The sequence below is a fragment of the Chaetodon auriga genome, chromosome 10 (genome assembly GCF_051107435.1).
Source record: "Chaetodon auriga isolate fChaAug3 chromosome 10, fChaAug3.hap1, whole genome shotgun sequence".
Classification (NCBI taxonomy): domain Eukaryota; kingdom Metazoa; phylum Chordata; class Actinopteri; order Chaetodontiformes; family Chaetodontidae; genus Chaetodon; species Chaetodon auriga.
In genome coordinates, this window is record NC_135083.1 from 1,542,414 (window position 1) to 1,565,460 (window position 23,047).

The 23,047-nt window shown below is 45.9% G+C and overlaps 1 protein-coding gene across 5 annotated transcripts in view; it reads left to right on the forward strand.

Moving 5' to 3' along the window:
- The window catches only part of LOC143327402 (PDZ domain-containing protein 4-like), a 41,586-nt gene extending 19,729 nt beyond the window's left edge, over positions 1 to 21,857 (forward strand). For all 5 annotated transcript variants that reach the window (XM_076741703.1, XM_076741707.1, XM_076741705.1 and 2 more), the window contains 15 exons: positions 1,482 to 1,584; positions 2,111 to 2,363; positions 2,460 to 2,544; positions 4,375 to 4,473; positions 4,869 to 4,931; positions 8,367 to 8,468; positions 13,257 to 13,750; positions 13,940 to 14,114; positions 15,274 to 15,718; positions 16,258 to 16,681; positions 16,799 to 16,869; positions 17,423 to 17,769; positions 17,881 to 18,021; positions 18,672 to 18,784; positions 20,173 to 21,857. In XM_076741703.1, coding sequence (XP_076597818.1) covers positions 1,482 to 1,584; positions 2,111 to 2,363; positions 2,460 to 2,544; positions 4,375 to 4,473; positions 4,869 to 4,931; positions 8,367 to 8,468; positions 13,257 to 13,750; positions 13,940 to 14,114; positions 15,274 to 15,718; positions 16,258 to 16,681; positions 16,799 to 16,869; positions 17,423 to 17,769; positions 17,881 to 18,021; positions 18,672 to 18,784; positions 20,173 to 20,416 — 3,159 coding nt within the window. In that variant the 3' untranslated portion in view covers positions 20,417 to 21,857. The remainder of the gene's footprint in view (positions 1 to 1,481; positions 1,585 to 2,110; positions 2,364 to 2,459; positions 2,545 to 4,374; positions 4,474 to 4,868; positions 4,932 to 8,366; positions 8,469 to 13,256; positions 13,751 to 13,939; positions 14,115 to 15,273; positions 15,719 to 16,257; positions 16,682 to 16,798; positions 16,870 to 17,422; positions 17,770 to 17,880; positions 18,022 to 18,671; positions 18,785 to 20,172) is intronic.
- The last annotated feature ends 1,190 nt before the right edge of the window (positions 21,858 to 23,047 follow it).

Genomic DNA, 23,047 nt, shown 5'->3' on the forward strand with positions numbered 1-23,047 from the left:
GACTCTCCTGTCCCACATCCCTCCATCCGCCTCCTATCAGTCACCTTTAATAAGCTTCCACTCCCATAAAGCCGAGGACAGGTTGAGAATATTTCCTCGCAGACTGTCACAGATTCAGCTGTTACTCACTGACGTATCCGAGGAAGGTTTGATCATCTATTCCAGCGACATCATATTCACAGCTCCATTTAAAGCTTCACATGCTGGCTGCTCAAGGCTCTCCTGATAAAGAACATCACACCTCGTCTCATGTTTCTATCTCACCAACAGTAAAAATATAAGAAAAAGTGAAGGTGGGATATTTAACGCTGCTGTTCTGGAGATTTCTACCACATTACATAAGCTTCACCTCGTCTGTAGATTCAGGTTTTCATTTTTTATGATGTTAAAAGCTGAATATTGACCCTGGAAACATCAGTTATGACAATAACGGGCATCTGTGACTGTCCTGTGAGAACCACGTATCTCCAGAAAGTCTGAGAGTCCACTGGACATGTATAGAGTTATACTGTATGTAGTACATACAGAGAGTTATACTGTATGTAGTACAAACAGAGAGTTATACTGTGTGTAGTACAAACAGAGAGTTATACTGTATGTAGTACAAACAGAGAGTTATACTGTATGTAGTACAAACAGAGAGTTATACTGTATGTAGTACATACAGAGAGTTATACTGTATGTAGTACAAACAGAGAGTTATACTGTATGTAGTACATACAGAGTTATACTGTATGTAGTACAAACAGAGAGTTATACTGTATGTAGTACATACAGAGTTATACTGTATGTAGTACAAACAGAGAGTTATACTGTATGTAGTACAAACAGAGAGTATTCATCCACGACCTGTGCTCACTGCTGCTCCGCTGTGGTTGAATCTGTGACTGTGGGTGTGAACATGGTTGTTGATGGATACAGCTTTGACTGTGACTCTTCAGCTTCTCGTGTATTAATGTGAGCAGATGATGCACCAAAACAAACTGTACGTCTCTTCAGATGTGACAGGTGTGTCGCCAGCGTGCTCCACAGGAGTTCAGGAGAAGCCTCGTCTGTACGCTGCACACACACAGCCCTCAGCGGCACTCACCAACATGCATTTCGTGCATCTTCGAGCTCTGAGACGATGATTTTTTGAAGCGTTTGCATGCGTGCTTTATGCAGCCCTCTGCAGTCTGGAAACCTAATCAGAAAGAACAGCTCCATGGTGCTGCTGGAGGTCAGAACCCCACAGAGACCCTTCAGAAAGGATCTCACAGCCACCACAACAACCAGCGTCCACAACAGGCAAGACAAACGCTGCAGCAGCCATGACACGGTGTAGCTTAACTAGCCTCCATCAGCTAGCCTAACATTGGCTGCAGTGATACAGACCCCCCCCCCCCCCCCCCCCCGTGGATCAGCTGGATGCTAACAGACGTTGATTTCTCATCGCCTGTGTGTGATTTATGTTCTGTAAACGACTGTCAATCCCCGTCCAGGTCAGAGGACGGCGGCCTTCTCAGCTCCCGCTTGACAGATCACAAAACTCCCAGGAGGCTTTGCAGCAACCCGGCTCGACCCGCAGGAGTCACAAGAGGAAAGGTGAGTCGCTCAGTCGGTGCTTTTACCTGCTTCCCCTCACACAGGTGTTCTTCTTTCTTCTCTGCGCTCTTTGAGCTGCTGTCACACAGGAATCCTCTTTTTCATCATCGCCTCACTTCATCACGTCTCATTCAAACGTGTTTTCTTCCTCTTTCACACGCTCTTGCCTCATTACATCTGATCTAATATTTTCATCTCGTGTCTCTTTGTCCCTCCTGGTTTCAGCTGACGAGTCGCCCTCCTCTTCGTCACGTGTTCTCGCCTCTTTCATCTTAGTCTCCTCTTTGTATCTCCTGACACTTCCTCTCATTTCTTCCTCTCATGAACATCAAATAATTTGGTGTTATTTCTTGACTTTTAATATTTTCTCTGATGTAACTGCAGCGTTTTATCATTTCTGCTCATCGGTCACGTCGTCTGGATCCTCTACCTTCTGTTTTTTCTCCTTCGTTTACTCACAATCAGTGTTTAATCTGAATTTAAGCTCAGTTCTGGTTGGTTGTCCTGACCCTCCTCCACCTCTCAGGTACGTTGGTGTGCAGCGGTAACGGGACCGGCAGCAGCTCCATCTACTCTTTCGCCATGGTGGCGATCCCCGACTGCGTGGACAACGCCACGCAGACGGACATCAGCTTCCAGAACATCGTGACGGTGGGGAAGAGCAGAGGTCACCACCACCACCACCACCACGGCCGGGGAGGCGGCTCCTCCTCCCCCCCACCGCCTCCACCCTCCCCTCCCCTCCCTCACCTCGTGGAGCCGTACGGGATCAATGAGTTGTATGTCCTGACCTGTTGTCTTTTTGGACGACTGAGGTGGAAAATCAATGATGTCAGCGATGATGGGGACTGACTCTTCTTCTCTGCTCCCTCCAGCTGCGTGTTTGAGTACAACGACCCCGATGATTACTTCGACGTCTCCAACCACGAGGTGGACCGACAGGATGACCTGGAGTACGAGGTGAGAGCTCCGCTGCTGTGTTACCATAAGCTCGATGAAAAGTCTCTCATTCAGTAATTCAACCATTTTCAAGTGCTTCAAACCCTGTAATGAGCTGCAAAGCCTCAAGGTCGACCTCACTGAGGGAAACTGCTGGCATCCCCACCTGCACATCTGTGGCTCCAACAAAGACACGAGGCTTTCAGCCCGATGAATGCGAGGAAAGACTCCTTTTTTCCTGCCGGCGGTTCATTGATGAGCCGCTCTGACTGAGAGGAAGATTGAGCTCAGTACATCTGAGGCCTGACAGGATACGACGGGCTGCTTCAAAGCGTGCTGTCAGTCTGCTTTCAGACGTTCAGATGTGTTTACAGTTTGATCAAACACTCAACACACTCAAAGCTTCTCTTCACATCCATTTTCTGACTTGTTCTAACTACTGTACATTGATCGTGTATCAGGCTGTAAGTACTGATCACCTGAACAGCAGTCATGTGACTGAACGTAACCGGTGTAGACAACATGAATTGTACAGTTCTATACAAGAGAACATATAGAGAGGTGCAGTGAGAGAGAAAAGTTCAGGTGGCAGGAGAAAAAATCTTGAGCATGAAAGATGAACCGCGATGTTAGAAAACGTCTGTTCTTTAGTGAAAAAATCAAAGCTTATGGAAGTTAAAATGAGGAAGTTAACCATGACAGACAGGGCAGGAGGAGCGACCAATCACAGAGCTCTTCTCCGTCTGCAGCTTTAACCAGTTCTGGCTCAAGTTTTACGCCGTGTTTGTTCACACCTGCACGCCTGCCGAGGCTCATGGGTATTGCAGTATTTAGACCACCTGATAAACCTGCTCCAACATTCAGCTTCAAGTCTTAAAGAGAAAAGTAAGAAATTTGCTTCTAGTTTAGAAGATGAACTTACTGTTACTGGGAGGAGAGGAGAGGAGGAGGGATGGATGGAATGATGGATGAAAGAGAAGAAGGAGGTAAAAAAAGGAAGCAAGGGAGGATTATAGGTAGGAAGAGGGAGGAGGAAAAACATGGAGGAGTGAGAAAGGAAGGGAGGACATGAGGAGGGAAGGAAATGACGAAGCACAAACAGCTGAGTGAGCGATGAAGGAAAGGAGGCCTGGTGGAAGGAAAAGGGCTCAGCGGAGGAAAGAAAAGGGAAATCTAGAAAAATGCTGCTTGTGCTGCAAATTCATGCACAGCCGTCAGAAACGCCGCTGAAACAAACGGACTTCTACGAGCGGTTTGGAGGAGTGATGGTCAGACGGGCTTTTACTTTGAAAGGACGCTCTGAGTTCAGTCCACAGACGCTTCATGGAGCCCTGTGTTTAGCTCAACGGCACTTTCTCTGTTTCCGCTCCGCCGCTCGCTGCTGTTTCCTGAGTCGAGCGCCTGTTTGGTCATTAAAGAAGTCGGCAGAGTGGAAACGGTCCGACTCCTTCTGGCTCAGTGTCACAAAGAGACTTCCTGTTCTCCCTAAATCACTTGCTCCTCTTTCATTTCTAATTCATGTTCATTCTGTCCTCTGATGTCTCTCCTCCCTCATTATTTTCCCAGTCGCCACCGTCATTATATCCCCTAAATGACTTCCTAATGTCCTCCTCTTTTCTCTGGATTACATCCTTCATTTCCTCCTTAAATCACCTCCTCCTCGGCGCTGCCTCCCTCTGTTGATGCCCTCCAGATAAAACCAGATCAGCTGGTTTCTACAGTGATGAAAACTGAACTCCCAGCTTGTCTTTCATTGTCCCATCTTTGATGTCTAAGTGCTGTGTCCTCCAGAGCTGTCCTCCATAAACCAGCTCAGACCACCAACCTCTCCCCCCTCCTCTGCTCCTGCAGGAGGTGGAGCTGTACAAATCCAGCCAGCAGGAGAAGCTGGGACTGACAGTCTGCTACAGGACGGACGACGAGGAGGATCTTGGGATTTACGTCGGGGAGGTGACCACAGACTCCTCATCCCTTCATTCTTCCGTCCAGAGTTTTTTCACTCGTTCATTTAACCTCCATCTGACTCCATCGATTCACTCGTCTGTCCACGGTGCTTCGACACAGCCCACAATCCCTCGTCTCTTCATTCAGCCTTTCATCCATATATGTTCTCATCTGTTCTTTTATTAATTGCATTCATCCATTAATCACTTTATTCATCATCTTATCCTTTGAATCATTCATTCAACCAATTACTGACTCTCTGCTCGTTCAGCCAGCGTGTACTGAGACACTCATGCATTCATTCAGTCATCGTTCATTTACCTGCTTCTTAACTCATGTGGTCATTTATTTATCCATCTGTTCTTTAAGTGCTTTGTTTATCTTCCTCTTCCTCACTTCAGGTTAATCCAAACAGCATCGCAGCCAAGAACGGACGCATCAGAGAGGGCGATCGGATACTTCAGGTACACAAACGCTCGTTCAGGTTCTTCGGTCGTTACCAGGGATCGATGCTAACGCTCGCAGAGAGAGCCAGAACGCAGAGAGTCAGTCATGGTCAGTTGGGCTCTGTGGTTACACCGTTCCTGCTCACTTCAGTTAAAACGTGACTGCTTTTCAAACCACTGACGTCGTTTAAAATGGAGTTTGTCTGATCTGTACCAGAAACCCGATTTACCCGAAAATGCCAGCGGCCACGTTCCATCTCTGTTTCAGAAGCGTTCTGCTCCACAGATAACATCCGTCGAGTCTAGACAGGGCGTCAGACACAGGAATGTTGTGGAGAATCCAATAAATTTTCAAAATAAAACATCCTGTTCAGACTCCCGAACAAACGCAGCTAAAACAGACATAATATCATATAAATACTGAGGAAAAATGCAAGACCTGAGGAAGTCAACAAAATCATGCAGGCAGACCACAGCGTGACATCACGGTGACGAGCTTGGTGCAAAATTAAGGTTATTCGACATGTGTGAAAATGCACTAGGACATCACTGTTTGAGGAGCAGCTCAGGTGAGTAAGACCTCAATCAGGCTGCGACGCTGACCTCCTCACGTGCACAGAGCTGATCAGGCAGGATGTTCTAATCGGGTCATATTAACATACACACTGAATGTGCATACTACTATGTGTACTATGTACTACTATGTGTATTATGTGAACAGCTTTGGTCACATGGTGACACATCAGCCATCTCCACGACATGAAGTAGCAACAACAGGCTGAGAAATGAGATAAGACCTCCACGAGTTTTTCCCAGTTTGCATTAAAACGATCAAAAATCAACCCACCGACTGACGTGACTTTTCCTGATCCCAGAGGTCAAACCGTGTCTGATGTTAACGACCACGTGAGGTTTCCTTCAGCGCCACCTGAAGACAAAACGTCTCTGCACTCATAAATACTGAGTGTTGACCTTCAGCTAACTGCAGGTCGGAAATACAAACTTGTCCTGTGCAGAATTAGCTGAGCTCCACGAGGGTTAAGAATAGCTCAAATCAAACTATGTAAATTTATACCTGGAACCCCGGGGATGGTCTCGTCCAATCAGAGACAGCAGTCAGCAGCCCAGTTACTGCTGTCCTAAAAATAGACAGAGAGAGAGAGAGATGGGGGGAACCACATTGTCACCCAGAGTTACCACCACAGCGCTCAGCTCTGTTTGTCAGACGGAGACCACCGTAAGCCCCCGTCAGTCACACCTTTCCATACGTTACAGCCTTATGCTCTCTTATCATGTGCACAGCAGCTCTGCAGTCTCTTCTACTCGACCACGAGGGCTTTACATACGAGCCACAGTGTACTAAAACCTACAATTTACTGTTTACACAGTCATGAAGTCCGACTGTTTACCTTTATGACAGCGTCTGACAGGTGAGGTGAGCTTATTTATCTTAAAGATTTCTTTCACCCTGTCAGCAGAGTGCAGACTCACTCAGCTTTAATCGACTTCCTTCAAACGTGCTTCGGCTGATGTACTGCAGTACTGTAATGTACTGCAGTTACTGCAAAACACACTTTAACACTGCAGCAGCATTTCTTCAGACTCTCCTTAATATCAGCTGCTCACGAAAGACTCACAGACTTTGTGTTCTTTGAGCGAGGTGCTAAAAAACAAAATGTTTGACATCCTCCTTTGTTCAGAAGAAATTTCTAAAATTTCAAAATAAAAGCATCAGCCTTTATGATAGAAACTAAGTGGAGCCTGAAGGAAATGCAGTAAAACAGCTTTGAGGTTCAGTCTCTGATCTTCAGTCAGGTGATGCTTCACCTGTTTACATCTGTTTGGGATGTTCACACAGTGCTCAGAATGTGATTTGTGTGGACGAGACCAACAACCACCCTGACGATCCTGTACTGGGGAGTTTGACTCTGGTTTTGACTCTTTTTCTAACAAATCTCACTGCGGTCGCCTGCTGCTCTTCGTAAAATGCCACTGATTGATCTTCAGACACCTGTCGGTCTGCACACGTCACTTCACAGGTGACAGTAAGATAAGATAAACTCGCTGCTGAAGCAAGTATTTTACAAGGACGTGACTGTACAAACATTTATTTTTATGGATTTTTTAATCATCATTAGAACCACTGTAAGTGCTGGTGATCAATAGTGTTCCATTCCAACACATCGTGAAGGAAGATCAATGACTTAAAGTTTATTATTTGATGGATCTGAAGGTTTGACTTTGTCTTCTAATATGAAATCAAAGTGCCGTGGATCAGTGTGATCGTCCATGTTTGAGAGAGGAGCCGTCAGCAGGGTTTAATTCGGAGTTTGGCCTCTTTTCTATCCTGTTAAAAGGATGTTTGTGCTTCAGCGCTGCGGCTGCTTCCTCACCTGTGTTCACTGCTCTTCCTCAGAGAGACTGACGATGAAGGACGAGCGTGAACAAAATCATCTTGCTGACATTTCTTCACTTGTTATCCTCCGACCGCCGACCCTCAAACAGAGTTAGGGAACAGGGAACTCTGGAAAGTGATAAGAATAGACCGCCGGTGGCACCTGGCATCGCCATGGTTACCGGGCAGCAGGTGAATGATGTCATCACCGGTTCCCATGGCAGCCGTCACCACAGAGATGAATGCCGTTTGGACAGATGTGGCGTCTCACACACAGCGCAGCCGATGACATGGTGTACACCTGCGACACGGCGTGTCAATAACCTGATTTTAGAGTTTCATCCTGAGCCGCTGAAGACGATCACTTTTCATCAGTTTCATCCCAAAAATACTTCAGTTTACTCTAAATGTCACTTTTCACTGCGGTGAAATTAAAGGACCATGCTGCCGTTTGTAGTACTGCAAATAACACAGTACTTTACATCACTGCTGCTGCTGGAAAGGTATTCAGGTATTTTACTTAAAGTAGCAGTACCACAGAGTAAAAGTACTCCACTGCAAGTAAAAGTTCTGCATTAAAAATATTAATTAAGAAGAACAGGAGTATTATTCTAACAAGTGTATTAGTGTACAAGCAGCATTTTATGCTGTAAAATTCATATTTGTAAAAATTAAGCATTTTTAAATAATGTTAGTTATTTTAATCAATAATAATTAACCGATAATTAATCTATAATATATCATATTTTATAACTGAGCATGTATTGAATGTTTATCCTTCAAAGCAACCAGTAACAGCCGTCAGATAAATGTGGTGCAGATCAAAGTATTCTGTGTTTTATAAAGTAAAGTAGAAGTACGTCAAAGTATACTTAAGTACAGTTCTTGGTTTCGTGAACTTGCAAATTATTTATTTACATCCCAAATAAGAAAGAAAAGGAGAAAATCCTGACAGTGAGATGCTGACAGAGAACATGATGGACTTCTTATTCAGGGTCAGGGGCGTCTGAGTTTACCGTAAACTAACTGGTGTCTTCACGTCCCCTCGTCCCCTCTAGATCAATGGAGTGGACATTCAGAACAGAGAGGAAGCGGTGGCCATCTTGACCCGAGAGGACAGCATCAACTTCTCGCTGCTGCTGGCGCGGCCGGACACGGAGGTGACGTCACATGACACAACACGGTCAAACCGCTCAGGGTGTGCACAGTACACAGACTGTGTACTGAAAGTACTGCGTGATGAACGTCGACTACAAGCTTTAAGTGGCCTTCGCCGTCAGCGTTGGCTGTTTGCTAATTAATCTCATTATGTCACATGATGATGAGAATGTGTCACTCAGTGGAATCAAACCAACAACCCTGGCAGAGTCAATATGTTGAGGTACTTGATGCTACTTTATACCTTTATTTGACTACTAGGCTAATATTGTACTTTTACTCCACTACATACATACTGGTAACTTTGCTGATTCAGATTATTGATAGGAAATATGAAACAACAATACGTTATGGATTATTACTATTATAGATGAAATTACCAAGATGTATATAAAGTCATTCCACCTTAAGTCGCTCCACCTTAAGCAGCTGCAACATTAAAGAGTTTAAAGACTGAAGCGTCACTAATCACAATCCAGTGATGATATTCTGAAAAGGGCGAGTCAGCATAATGAGTACTTTAACTTTCAATACTCAAAGTATATTTTGTTGCCAGTCGTTATGTTTTCTTATGTAACGTTTTAAACGAAGGTGTTTAAGCTTATTGAACTTCGCAGACGCTCGTCACAGCTCTGTTGGTGGCAGCACGGCTCCGTGGCGGTCGATTGGTCCACCGCTTCGGCACAGACTGAAATATCTCAACTGCTATTGGACGGACTGCCAGGTCTGTCTGTCCGCTGAGGACTTTCCTCTGGCGCCACCATGAGGTCGACATTTTGAGTGTTCATTAAAATATCTTGACAAGTATTGGTTGAAATGAAATTTGGTGCAGACATTCATGGCGTCCGGAGGATGATCGGAATCCCTTTGATCACCTGACTTTTCAGTTTGACACAGAACAGATGTTGACGGTTCTCTCAAAGCGCCGCTGAGCCGCAAAGCTGTTAGCTTAGCGCTAGTTTGGTTCACAGAGCCCAAGAAACAAAACATATTCAAGTTATGACGACGTAAAACAAAGCAAAGCATCAAATCCTTATAGTTAACCAACATTTGTAATATTTGCTAAATAAATTTGGGATAAATTGATTAAATAGTTTCACATCACTTTGCCGCTAGTTTTACTGAGTGAGTCCCTTCCTGTGAGCAGTTTTCTCCATTTTGGGCTCCAGTATTAGTCATCATCATCATCATGACTCCCGGTCTAACGGTGTCTCTCCTGTTTCATCATCCTCGCCTGCGGCTCAGTTCACTAACCTACTTTCTTCTTCTTGTGTCGCTGCTGCTGCTGCTGGCCGACACGATGAGAAAGAGTCATGAAAGCCAGAGTTTGGTTCACAGCGTGGTCACAGTCAGTCCTGGTGTCCTCCAGCCGGTCGTCACGTCTTCACCTCCTCCTGCTCCTCGTCCTTCAGTTGTGACTAACATTCATTCTACATGGAAAACTAACATCTCGTTTGGCAGGAAATGAGTTTCCCTCCTTCAGATATTGATTGACCCCCCCGCCAGCACTACCATCCGCCCAAACTTCACATTTTCCAATCAGTGGATCTTCTGACCCCGACGGTTTTAAACACATCATTTTCTGAATACATTCAAACTCTGAGCGTTGACTTTGGTGACCTTGTGATATTTCTTTAAATGCCGCCATCAGGCCAAACCGTGACTCGCTCGAGGCTCAGTTTTCAGTCCAGATGAGGAAAGTGGCTTCACTTGTATTTTGGGTGCAAAAGTGGAAAAGAGTCCAGATCCATCAGCACTGAAGTCACTGAAGTTATGTCTTTGCTACTATCTTTGGAACTTGGGACAGTTTTGGGACTGAGGTGCAATGCATAGTTTAAAATGTGTTAATCGTCTACATGTGCATGAAAAGATTAAGAGATTTCAGAATAGTTCTAGTGGTTGATGTTTAACTGTTCTCAGCAAACTCAGGAGCACCGACCCCTAATTCATCCGATCAAGAGCCTGATGATGATGGTTCAGATCTGAGGTCTGGACCAGGTGTGGAGAGAGAGCATGTTTACTGCCAAAAGTAAAATTCTGGTCATGCTTTAAGTAAAGACACCATCCAGTAAAACCCTCAGACAAACTTAATTATTAGGTTCAATAACCAGCAAAGTAGCTCCATCAGTTTTTCATCAGATCAATTCTTCAATAAAAACCAGGATTGAAAGACTTAAATCAAGGCTGATCATAAATAAAGGCTGTAACAACAACCTGCATGTCCAAAACATTATTTACAATAAGAACATAATAAAACCATGCAGCGGGTACATGGATGAGCAAACATCCAGAACAGCAGATTTAGAAATATCTCTGAAATAACAGCCTGTCTCAATTAAAGGCCTGCTACCCTCTGCAGTCAGTGTAAGCACTGCCCTGAGCGTTACAGTACGATGTGTGTATATATTAAAACACAGCACGTAAAATGACAAGTACGTTTCTAAACACGGCCCAACATGATGTAGCACGATACCGTTTATTTCTATCATAATTACTAAATAAGAATAAAACAAAAATAATGTATTCTGTATGTTTTTACAAGCAAGGCACAACCTGTGCAACCATGAAATTCAGGAGGCTGCGCACACACACACAGACACACACACACAGACACACACACACTCACACACACACACACACACACACACACACACACACACGGCATGATAAATGTCTTCAGTATGACAGCAGGTCCCAGCGTGTGTGTCCACATCTGCTGACGGAGGACAAACTGCAAGACGGCATATTCATACATGTCAGTTAAAAACACACGCATACATATTCACTGATGAACACGCACAGTGTGTGTGTGTGTGTGTGTGTGTGTGTGTGTGTGTGTGTGTGTGTGTGTACACTCACACATAGCTAAATAAATGAGCCGTCACTCATTCAGTCAGTATTTAGACACTGTGACACTTCAGCCAGTCACATGTCGTCGTACAGACATGACGGATGTTTTATAACAGATTCAGGAGCGACGGGGAGCAGCTGTGATGAAAGAGAGAAAGCAGAAATGCCAACAGTAATGCTCTCTAAATGTGTTTTTATGTTCATTGAATGGTGTCTACTGTTGCTCTTTCAACAACAGGACAGACTACGGTGACGTGCGTCCACACGTCTGTCTGTCTAACCTCAGATTAAGACCTCTGGACAGCTGCTGAACCATTTCAACCTTAATGAGCCTTTAGGACTTTACGTTATCAGCCTCTGTACACATGTAGGTGTGTGGAGTGTAATGAACACTGGAGCCTCTCGGGGGCGCTAGAAGGGCTTTAAGTCTGAGAAAAATAATGAAAACAAAAACAAAAATTCTTCACTCGAGATCCATTTTAAAGCCTTTTCCTAGAGGCAGTGATGCAGTTGAAACCACTGTAAAAATGAATTTTCCAGGAGAATCAAAGTGCATTCAGGAAGCTAAATGCAAAAAAAAACAAAAAAAACACACACACTTTTGCATATTTTGTAAAGTAAGTAAAAATATTTCTGGTGGCAGAAAAGCAGAATGTATTTTACAGCTGAAGGAGGGGAGAGGCACGGCTATCAGAGGTTGATGAAATGATGCAGGGATGATGGATGGAGAGAGGAGACGGAGGAGAATATTTATCCCATGTGACCTAGTTTCTTCCATCAAGGTCACACACACACACACACACACACACACACACACACACACACACACACTAAGACCACTAATAAATGCACACAATCCATTAAAAGGCCTCGTTTCTTCTGAAAACAGAAAATCTTTACAAAAAACTGCCACGAATACATAGTTTATCGTCTAAAAGCAGCTGGTCACTGAAGCTTTTAGGGAACTTTACTCAAGCAGGAGGAAGCGGTGCTTTACCCGGGGACTATTTTCAGCGGTGGATGAATCCACATTTGGTGCTGTAGTGAGTGTTTGTGGCAGCAGGACGGTGTGTGTGGGACTGAGCGAGTGTGTGTGTGTTCACGATGAAGGAACATGTCAACCAGTGCAACAGCGCGGCTCACTGATGTGTTTCGAGTAGTTTTTGGACAAGAACGGACTCAGAGGAAGAGGATGAATCGGGCTGTGATTCACACACTTCATGAGACTGACTATAAAAACTGAAACTACAGAATATCACCAGACTTATTCTAACTCGATGTCTGAACCTGAAAAGAGGACTGGAGTGCTGGAGATTTATCTTCCTGCAGTTTTAGGGAAATTTAACTTTTAAATGTCTGCGCTCAGTGATCTGTGACTGCTCCAGTTGGGCTCTTGGATTGCGTCTGTGTCTCCCCTCCAATCAAACGCCCCCTCACACGGCACCAATCTGATATCTAACATGGAGCGATGGTGTGTCTCGGCAGTGTCCGTGATACTGGCGTTGCTTGAGGAATCAAAGTCCAGGAACAGCACCAGGCTGCAGGGTGGACGTCACGTGACTCACTGGGGACTCAAGGGATTTCCCCACGTACAACCTCAGCTATATAACAACCATGGACTCAACTGAGCATGTGCAATAGCCCCAAACCCCAGGGGGTTGCCAACCTGGAGAGCTGAATCAGCCAGCACTGTCGTTCACAGTGAAATATATGAATCAATGACTGGATTACAGGCGATCGTGGTCCTCAGAGGATGAATCCTAACGAGTCTGCTGATTCTCCAGCTTTCACCACCAGCAGATCAAAACTTCATGACAAGATTCTAATGATCGGATTCTCATTAGCATCAGCTGCTCTGCTAAAGTAGCATGCTAATATGCTAAAGAGGATCAATATTAATATTGATATAAATAATTAATTAATTTTCTTTGTCCCTCCAGAATGAAAACCCCGCTGATCCAGAGGAGGACATGGAGCTGACTCTGGAAGGAGGAGGCTTCCACCCAAACCCTCGAGCCTCCTCCTGCTCCCTCACCTCCTCTCACCTCTCTGGATACTATCGCCTCTGCCGGGGGGGAGCAGGAGCAGGAGGAGGCGGTGGCCTGGCCTGCCCGGGAGGAGGAGGAGGAGGTGGAGAAGGTGAAGGGGGTGATGTGGATGTGGAGGAGGAAGAGGATGAGGATGGGGAGGAAGGAGAGAGAGGAGAGAAGGAGGACAGAGAGCCGCCCGTACCCCTCCCTCCCCTGCTGAGCCTGGCTCCTCTGCTGTCCAACAGCCAGGAGCTGGACAGCGGAGTGGGCCGGACCGACGACAGCACCCGCTACGAGGAGTCGTCCGAACACGACCTGCTGGGTGATCAGACCAGCGCCTGTAACACCAACACCACCAACACACCAGGCAGCACCAGGAAGTTCAGACCAGGACCCAGCCCCAGGTAGGACAGGGGCAGAGGTCAAACCCAAGAGGGTCGTGTCTATTTTGACTCTTTTCGTCATGAAAGCAGGTCAATTTCCTGACATTTTTAAAATGCCTTCAGCCATGAGGACAGTTAGAAGAACAGACAGTGGGAAGAACTCTCAGATTAATATCTAACACTCTCTAAACGCCTGTTTCCTGCACCCAGGCCCAGTCCCAGACCAAGCCCCGGCCTCGGCCCCAGCCCCGGGCACGGCCGAGGAGACACCACCCCTCCTTTCCTCCACCTGCGAGACCTCCAGCTCAGCTCCGACTCCCTCCCCTGCATGGACTGGACAGCTGGAGGAGCAGCGTACAGTCCTCACCACCATCACCACCACAAGGTGCTGTATTAAACTGAGCTCCTGTGACGTCTGTCACTTTCTTTATTTTACTGATTTTCATCAAATCCCATTAAAAGACTGAACCGATAGTGGGTAGTGAGTGTGTGTCCCGTTGGTTCAGAGGGAACCAATGGATTTGGGGCTCAAACAGGGACTCAGGAAGCACTCAGAGATGCACTAACACATTGTTGGTTTTGGGCTTTTCATGGGATTTGTTGACAGGAACGAAACACAGAATATACTGTAGTTGGAGTCTTTCACCAACTAATATGACCCTGGTGACTCAGATGTACTGTATGAGCTTCAGCACGGAGAAAACCCTTTAAGCCATTACCCAGAGTGCTGCACTTCAGTCTGACTGCGAGTCGTCTCATAGCAACAAGAGCTGCGACCAGGACTTCACTGCCTTTAGTGCTGCTACAGAAAAAGAGATGAAACATTGAACCCGCTGACAGGATGAGCATCGCGTTCATCCAGCGTTCAGGATAACTGATGTTTGGTCGCTTTTCTTTAACAGCGCTGGTCTTTTTTAAAAAAAGAGATTCAGACTCAGTTACGAAACAAGACAACGATCCTGCTGCAGTGCCACTTTAAAACTGTTAAGTGCTAATGTATGGTGTTTAGCTTAGCATGCTAACATTAGCTGCACACAAGTTTCACCCTGATAATGGTGCTCTTCAGCGATGTTGTTATTAACCACCATGAGAGGAGTATGAACGTCTGAACCAAATGTAATGACAATCGACCAGCACTGCCGTCCCTAAAGCTAAAAGCTGCTAATGTGGCTAAAAAAATGTACCTACAGAGCTTTTAGCTGAAACCGGTAACTGTAACTAGGCAATGGTTTGCTCTGCTTACTTGTATTTGCCATTTATACCCCAGAAATGTTATCAGGAGACTGGTCATGAAAGTAATTAGTAATGTCAGCTCAGAGGCAAATAGGAAGAAAAGATTTGATTATTTTCCACAAAACTGCTGATCAGCTGTAATTCTGGTCTTAAATACTTTCTTATGTCAAACACAGCTGGATTTCATCAGCGCTGTTCTACAGTACAAAAACTAATCCTAAAGCTAACTTGTTATGATAACTGAAGCTATGAAAGACCTCCATGGCCTCATGTTGGTGTCCAGCTGCTAACGCCTGACCTCTGACCTGCAGCATTACCACCACCACCACCACCACCAGCCCCCTCTGATGATGATGATGCCGGGTCTGACGGAGGAGGAGTGCCAGCGATACCAGGAGCTGCTGGAGATCAAGTGCCAGTACGAGAGACGTAACGAAAAACAGCAACGAGAAGCAGCGACGACCGAACGCGACGACACTGAAGCGGAGCTGGAAGACCAGGAGGAGAGAAAAGAGGCAGAGAAGGAAGGAGAGGAGGAAGCTCCTGGTTCTTCTTCATCGGTGGACGTGAACTGCGGCGCAGCTTTAAGCGAGCACGAGATGGCGCTGATCGAGGAGGAGCTGCGCCACCTGGAGTTCAAGTGTCGCAACATTCTCCGAGCACAGAAGATGCAGCAGCTCAGAGAGAGGTGTCTGAAAGCCTGGATGATGGAGGAGGAGGCGGTGGCAGCCGGGCGACCGGGCCCTCCTGACGCAGGTAACCATGATAACAACTGACACGGGAGTGTTTGAAAGACGTCCCAAAGTCCCGTCATCGGTTCAGTTTCCGTGAAGCCTGGTGGGAATATTTTGAGATGCATGACTGGTCTAACAAAATGTCAGTGAGTCACGTCTGCATGAATCAACACAGACAGCTTTTACCTTCATGTGACAGAAGACTGAAAACACAAACATGTTCTGTCACTACCGTTTCTTCTCTCTGAAGATGTGCAGTGAATTTAAAAACATGAAATTATTCCTCCAAAACCATAGAACAGACACAGAGTGTGAAGATTTGAAAACAGTGAAAATCCTCATTTAGAATTTGATGCAGCAACACGTTTGAATACGTTTGAGGCTCACGTTTAGCTCTAGCTGCATCAACCTGTGTGTTCATGACCACGCCCACTCTGTGACATCACACAATCAAAACAGTGAAGAAGGGCCGATGAAGATAATGACTGGATAAAAGTGGGATTGAACTGTGTCCAAATGTTTTTACTCTGCAGGCGTTAATCTTTTCAGCCTTGTTTGTAGGTCTGGACAACCATAATGTCGATGATGATGACGACCCTCATCACCACGAGCTGTCGGCCATCAACGAGCTGCCGGAGCGAGAGCGATCGGACGACAAAGACAGCACCAGCGCCTACAACACCGGAGGAGAGAGCTGTCACAGCACGCCGCTGGTCAGCACAGAGCAGATCCCGCCTCTCCAGGAGGAGGAGGACGAAGGAGGGAGACGGCTGTTGTCTCCGCCTCCTCTGCTCCCCCTCGGTCGCCTCCCCCCTCTGAACTCCCCCCTCACCCCGCGGCGTCACAGGCGGGACCGAGACAGAGAGAGACGCCACTCGAACCTCAGCTGCTCCTTCTCCCCCAGCACTTACAGGAAGTACGAAACAGCCAATGGTAGTGTGGCAAACGGCTCAAGCTCCACCCCCTCTACACCCTCCAAGTTCAGGTCTCTTTGATGGTTCTGCTGTAACACATCCTGTTAGCTTAAACCTTCTAAAACTGCATCGATGTTTATGTGTTACGGTTAAATATTGGACGTTTTGCTGTTTGTTGCCATCATCAGGTCTTTGACCAGAGAGGTGGGGTCTTCTCCAAGAAGGGGTGTGGCTGATGGAGGGCGGGGCTCCAGAGCAGGTACACCGTGCATCCTTCTCCAGTTCAAGCGCTGCAAACGCAGACTCTGCAGAAAATGCTCTCTGCTATGTGCAAACTGAGATCAGTCATTAGCCCAATGATGAGGCTGCTGTCAGTCACAGAGCTAAAGTTAAAGGAGCGTCTGTCCGGACTTTTTGATCAGCGTGTCAATGAAGGTTTAAAGATACTTTACCTCAGCTGGACACACCTCATCAGTGGCTAGCTAGCTCTGCAGGTCAAATCAACCAACGTGACGGCTGATGTGACTGGTATTAACCTCAGAAACTGTCGATTTTTGTCATGAATGGAGGCTTTTTCCTCTGATCAACAGTTGGTGGCAGTGACAAGTCAGGAAGCATGACAGCAAAGACAGGATAGAAGAAGACTGCTAGCAGACATAAACATGGACGTGTTGGTTTCAAATGTGAGGGAGGAACCATTGGCTAACATAAATCAGACCTCCAGGACAAACTCAGTGTTTGAAGGTGATTAAAACTCCAAATTGAACATTTAAATGTGATTTTAATCTTTTATATTTTTGTTATCACTGCAGGTGGAGCCGCCGACAGGCCCGGAGGTGGAAGTGCAGAGTCCAGTCCCTACTTCACCCGAAGACACCACAGCCACAGCAAGCCGTTAGAGCGCTACCAGAGCTGCATGACCCTCCCCTCCGAGGGCCTGGTGGACCCTCTGGACCGAGTGAGAGACAGAGCGAGGGCCGAGGGCGAGGAGAGAGGCATGGGCACGGGCAGCAGCGGCCCAGCCAGCCCCAGGAGCGTGAACAGCGCCCCCTGTGGTCTGGAGGACCACCACGCAAGAGCCTCGCGGTTAGGACTGGCTTTACCGCTCGGGCTGACACACTCGTCACCGACGGCCTCGCCACAGCGCATGGAGTGGAAGGTAGATAACGAGGAGAAGTCAAGCCAGCCGAGCTTGGTCAAACTGTGATATTCACTGATATCAGAAACACTTTCTTCATGACGCTGATCTCAACCCTATGAACCATCCCAGGTAAAGATCCGCAGCGACGGCACTCGCTACGTGGCCAAGCGGCCGGTCAGGGATCGTCTCCTGAAGGCCAGAGCCATGAAGATCAGAGAGGAACGCAGCGGCATGACGACCGACGACGACGCTGCCAGTGAGATGAAACAGGTCTGTGCAGCCAAGGCGGCAAACGACGAGCGTGACAAGGATCCATTTCAGGATTCACGAGCAGATTAAGAGACCAGAGGCCCAAAACCGTCAACCAGCAAAGTACTGATCAGGTGTAGAGCACCATCGACCTCAAACTACGTCCTGTTTTAAATAACTGAGCCCAGACAACAATGTTAAAGAACATATTTATAATTTACTGACGGTTTATTGAGAGTAGAGGATAATATTTTGAAGGAAATCATTTCAGTTTAAACAAAATCGATGAAAAAGATGCCAGAATAAAATAAAAAAAGACTCCTTTAAAATAAATAACCCAAACATGAGACAACCTGATCACTGTGGAGTCAATCTGACCTTCAGCTCACACTCAGCTCTTTTTATCTGTTAGTCCCACAGGATGACTTACAGAAAGCACCCAGTGCAACAACACACTTAACTTTCAGACTTTGCTCTTACATACGTTATATTCATATATAAATTAAGAATAAATCTCAAATATTCACCTCTGATACTTAGAGCTGTATCACTCACTAAACAATCGAACTTTGTCCTTAATATTCTTGACTTAATTTGGAACGATATTACATCAATCAGGCAAAGTGCTCATTCAACCAGAGATGAACATCTTCCAAACTGTCCTCCAACAGGGACGATACTGGAGCAAAGAGGAGAGGAAGCAGCAGCTGCTGAGAGCCAGAGAATACCGACGAAGAAGAGAGTTCATGATGCAGAGCCGCCTGGACTACCTCAGAGGAGACAGGTAGGGGACAAAGTCCAGCTCTGTCCCAAAGTCTAAAAAGAAAAATGACTGAAGGACACAGAAAACAGTGACTGACATCCTGAAAGAGCGAATCATGGAGTCACTCCACTGTGAGAACACGTAGAGAAAATGTGCAGTATATGAATGTTTTAGGCAGAGGTCATCATGACATGTTTAGAGTGTTTTTATTGCTCTTAAATGATTGTTCTCTTGGTGGTTCGTCACTCTCCAGCTCAGAGTTTACTCCTCTCACCTCCCTCTGCTGATCAGACACCACGCAGTGTGAAAATCCACGAAAGCTCCCGAAGACAAACTCCTCGTTAGTAACGCTCCTGATCACGATCAGACTTAGTTTATTGAAATCCCAAAGTCTGAAACAGTCAAACAGAAACGAACAGTGAACCTTCTTTAAAACAAAGGTGGAGCCTGTGTTCACCTGAGACCTAAACCCTGAACAGGTGTTCATCAGCATCATCACCATCACCTGTGAGCTCAGTGCAAACCTGTGAGAGCGAGTAAAGAGCCAGAGCTCAGACTGAGGAGAAAACTGGACTTGACTAAGTGACATGACGCTTCTGAGGCTGCAGCTTGAAATCTGAAGCTCAGTCACTGCTGAAAGGCTTTTTACAAGCTTTATTGTCAGAAAATCAAACCGACATTTGCATAGGAGGGTTTGACAGAAGGTCACCGGCTGACTCAGTTTCCCTCAGGCACTCAAAGTATTTCTGAAAGCTCACAGCTCACAGCTCTATTATGAAGCCATGATTGCATAACGGAGCAGCAGGAGGAGACGGGTGGGAACAAACGGCTGCCTGGAAGCTGCTCGCAGCTGCAAACCTGCTTTAACACAACAGAGGAAACCAAAGACGTTTGCAAAGAACGTTTCAACCTGCTTCCATCAGACCAGTAGTTTATTACTTTCAGCAAAGTAATCTGAATAGTTTGTAAGAAAGGAGAGTTTCCTGTTTGCTGCACAAGAACGAAAAGACAGAAAGATTTACTTAAAACTGATTATTTTACATTCAAAACAGATGAATCACTCTCTGCACGGGCAGATAATCTTCTTCGTTTCTGTCAAAACTGGCAAAAAATGCTTGATTACGTGGAGTTTTTGTAGTTTATCACATTACAGGAAGTCATTTGAGTCAGTGTCAGTACTTCAGCTCAGTGTACTTTGAAATATGACTGGCAGTAATTTGTAGTTACTGGGCTGAAATATGAAGCCTCAGAGGTTCAGAGAGATAAAAAAATATGTATCTTTCTATCTTTCAGGACTTTTCAGGGGCTCCGTACTAAAATGTGCAAAACCACCACAGAGTTTTGATGTGTTTGTTTTTTTAATATGGACTGAGGTGTAAATCAGCGTTGGTTTTTGGTTCTATGTCCAGGGACTCCTCATCGTCAGCAGGAGGTGCTTCCGACCCCCGATCATCCCAGATCGCGCCGCCTCACCCCCGACAGGACTCACCCAGCAACAACATCCTGTTACTGAGCCAGAAGAAGATCATGAAGAAGAGGAACCGACGCATCCTCGACAACTGGATCACCATCCAGGAGCTGCTGGCTCACGGCTCGAGGTCGCCCGACGGGAAGAAGATCTACAACCCTCTGCTCTCTGTGACCACGGTCTGACCTGAGGACGGCGAGGGCAGAGAGGAGGAGGAGGAGGAGGAAGAGGAGGAAGAATTTGGATAAAAGAGAGAGATTAAAAACTTTGCACACTTCGGTGTGTGACACAGATCTGCTGCCTTTGATGGTGAGAACAAGCAGAATGACAAAGAGGAGGAAGAGGAGGAAGTAAACAGAGTTTGAGGATGAAGAAAAAGTGCATCAGGAGACGGCGGAGATGTCAGAGAATAACCCCGAAAAGGCAGAACTGACCCCGGACAAGCGGCAATATCTTAAAAACAAGTCAGGAATAATCCCAAAAAACTGTGAATGAACCTGAGAGACTGTCTGAAGGCTGAACGTGGAACAACAGACTTTTCAGGGACCAGATGTTGGACGTCCCTTTTTTGGTTTCACTGGATCCTGATCTGCCTCTTTAGCTCTCTGTCCCCTGATGGACCGGCAGGTGGAGAGACGTTCTGTGAACCTGAAGGTCACAGGTTCCATCTCGTCGTCCGAGCGGTAAATGCAGCATGAAAAAGACACGAGGGGACGCAGAGAGACACGAACTGAGACAAAGACAGAAGAAGAAGACAGAAGGTTTTAGCTCGAGCGAGAAATTGTGCTAATTTTTGGACTTTGTGAATGTTGTTCAGAAACGTACAGATCATGTTGGGTGTAGACAGAACGACGACCTTTGAGATCAGAACCTTTCTCTTTATCACATAAAAAGAAAAGTTTCAGCAGATTCGGAGGAAAAGTCGAGACGTCAGGTGATTTTTCTCTTCGTGTCTCTGAATCGAAGCGACTGTACAGAGATTTATGGTGCAGAAACACATTGACATAAATGATCATGAGTGACTGATTCACACGGTGGACGATTGTATCGACCCACATTCAGTATTCACCCACGACGTGCATTAAAGGGAAAAGCCTGCTTTTCTATCTGACCGTCAGACGTCATCGCTCCGTGACCTTCAGTGAGCTTCACTCCTCTCTCACCTTTTCATTTACAGGTGCATCATTTCTAACTCACTTTCCCAGAATGCCTTTGGAGACCACTGAGGGGGACGGGGTCACCTGACCCATGCATCACATTTTTTAGGATTTTCTGGTCTCTTCTCTGAGGAATTCTTCCCGTACGACCACATTTTTATTTTTCTTCTTTACCTTTTTCACCATTTGAACGTGTTAGTGTTACATTTTGTTTTTTCCTGGTTTGGTTTTTCCTCGGCAGCAGGACGCTTCACAGGGTGGGTGGAGCCTCAGAGATGGCTGCTGGTGTCCACCGCTGTAAAAAGAGATTAATACTGAGAAATGCATGAACTAAGTATTGAATGTTGTGGATTATTGGATTTAATTCTTTAATCTAAAGTGGTGTAGTGTACAAAGCTTTGTGCAGACATTTTTAGTCGTGAAAGATGTGAAAATTCTGAGTAAATTAAATAAAAATGGAGTGAAATGTATGAAGTATTCCCTTGTCTTTCTTTGAGTCAGTGCGGCTGTTTGATGAAACTGAAGAGGAGCAGAAATTACATTCATACCGTCTCTGCTGGACAACATGAGCTCCAGAAAAGGACTTCACCACGGACACGAGGACGACCACATGAGACCTGCAGGTGATGAAGATCTTTTGTCCACATGGAAACAAAGAAGAATTGGGCTAAAGCAGCAGTGTGGAGGACTTTTATTTGTGTTTTTGTAATAAAATCAGCCCTGTTTGCTGCTTCATTTCTGGACATCCTGCACTGAGTTAAGTTCCAAAAACTTCTGAACTGTTGGGGCCTCTAATAAGTTTTGTCTGATCAAAAAACTGACATTAACAAACTTCTGTCAGTATTTTCTCTCCGATCGTCCTCGAGCATTGACTGAATGTGCAGGTGCTTCTTTAAAGCTGAACTAAAATCATCCATCAGATTCTTGATGTGAGCACAGAGCAGCTCCTGGTCTGTCTTCAGATGCCACTAAGATAGAACATTTGTCCATAAATTTGGTGATCTAATGAAATAACTGCCATTGAATTTCCTGATCACATTCCTGCTCCTGAACCTTCACAAATTCACATTTTCAGCTGAGACTCCAACAGCAGTGAAATCAGGCTGTCATGAGGGCTGGAGGCTCGAGAGAGGAGCAGCCGCTGGACGTTCTGTTAAAAACACATTTAACATGAATACTTTGCCATTACTGTCGAATGTTTTGTTCAGTGTTCATCTGTGGCAGCAAACACACCTTGTGGTGGTTCGGTCAGAGACAGAGAGACGAGGACAGTGGCAGTGAATCCGTCCTCTTTCCATGTCCACTCAGTGGAACGGCGCCCATCCTGCAGCACACTGACGAGGCAGAGAGAGAGGACGTGAAATGGACTGAATGGAAAGATGAGATGGTTCAGCCCAGAGAGTAACAAGCTCAGGGACTCTGAAGATCAGCTACGAGGGAAGGAAGAGGAGGAGGAGGGTTAATGAAGGAGGAAGAGAGAACTGAACCAAAACAAAAGGAAGTCAGAGAAGCTCTTTCTTCTTTGTAGCACAGAGGAGGACAAAGGAAGACGAAGGAGTTGAAGCGATGCACAAGAACGAGGCCAAGATTAGAAGACAACCTTCATCTGGATTTTAAAAGAGTAAAACAAAATAAAAGCTGGAGCGTAGCCGACAACAG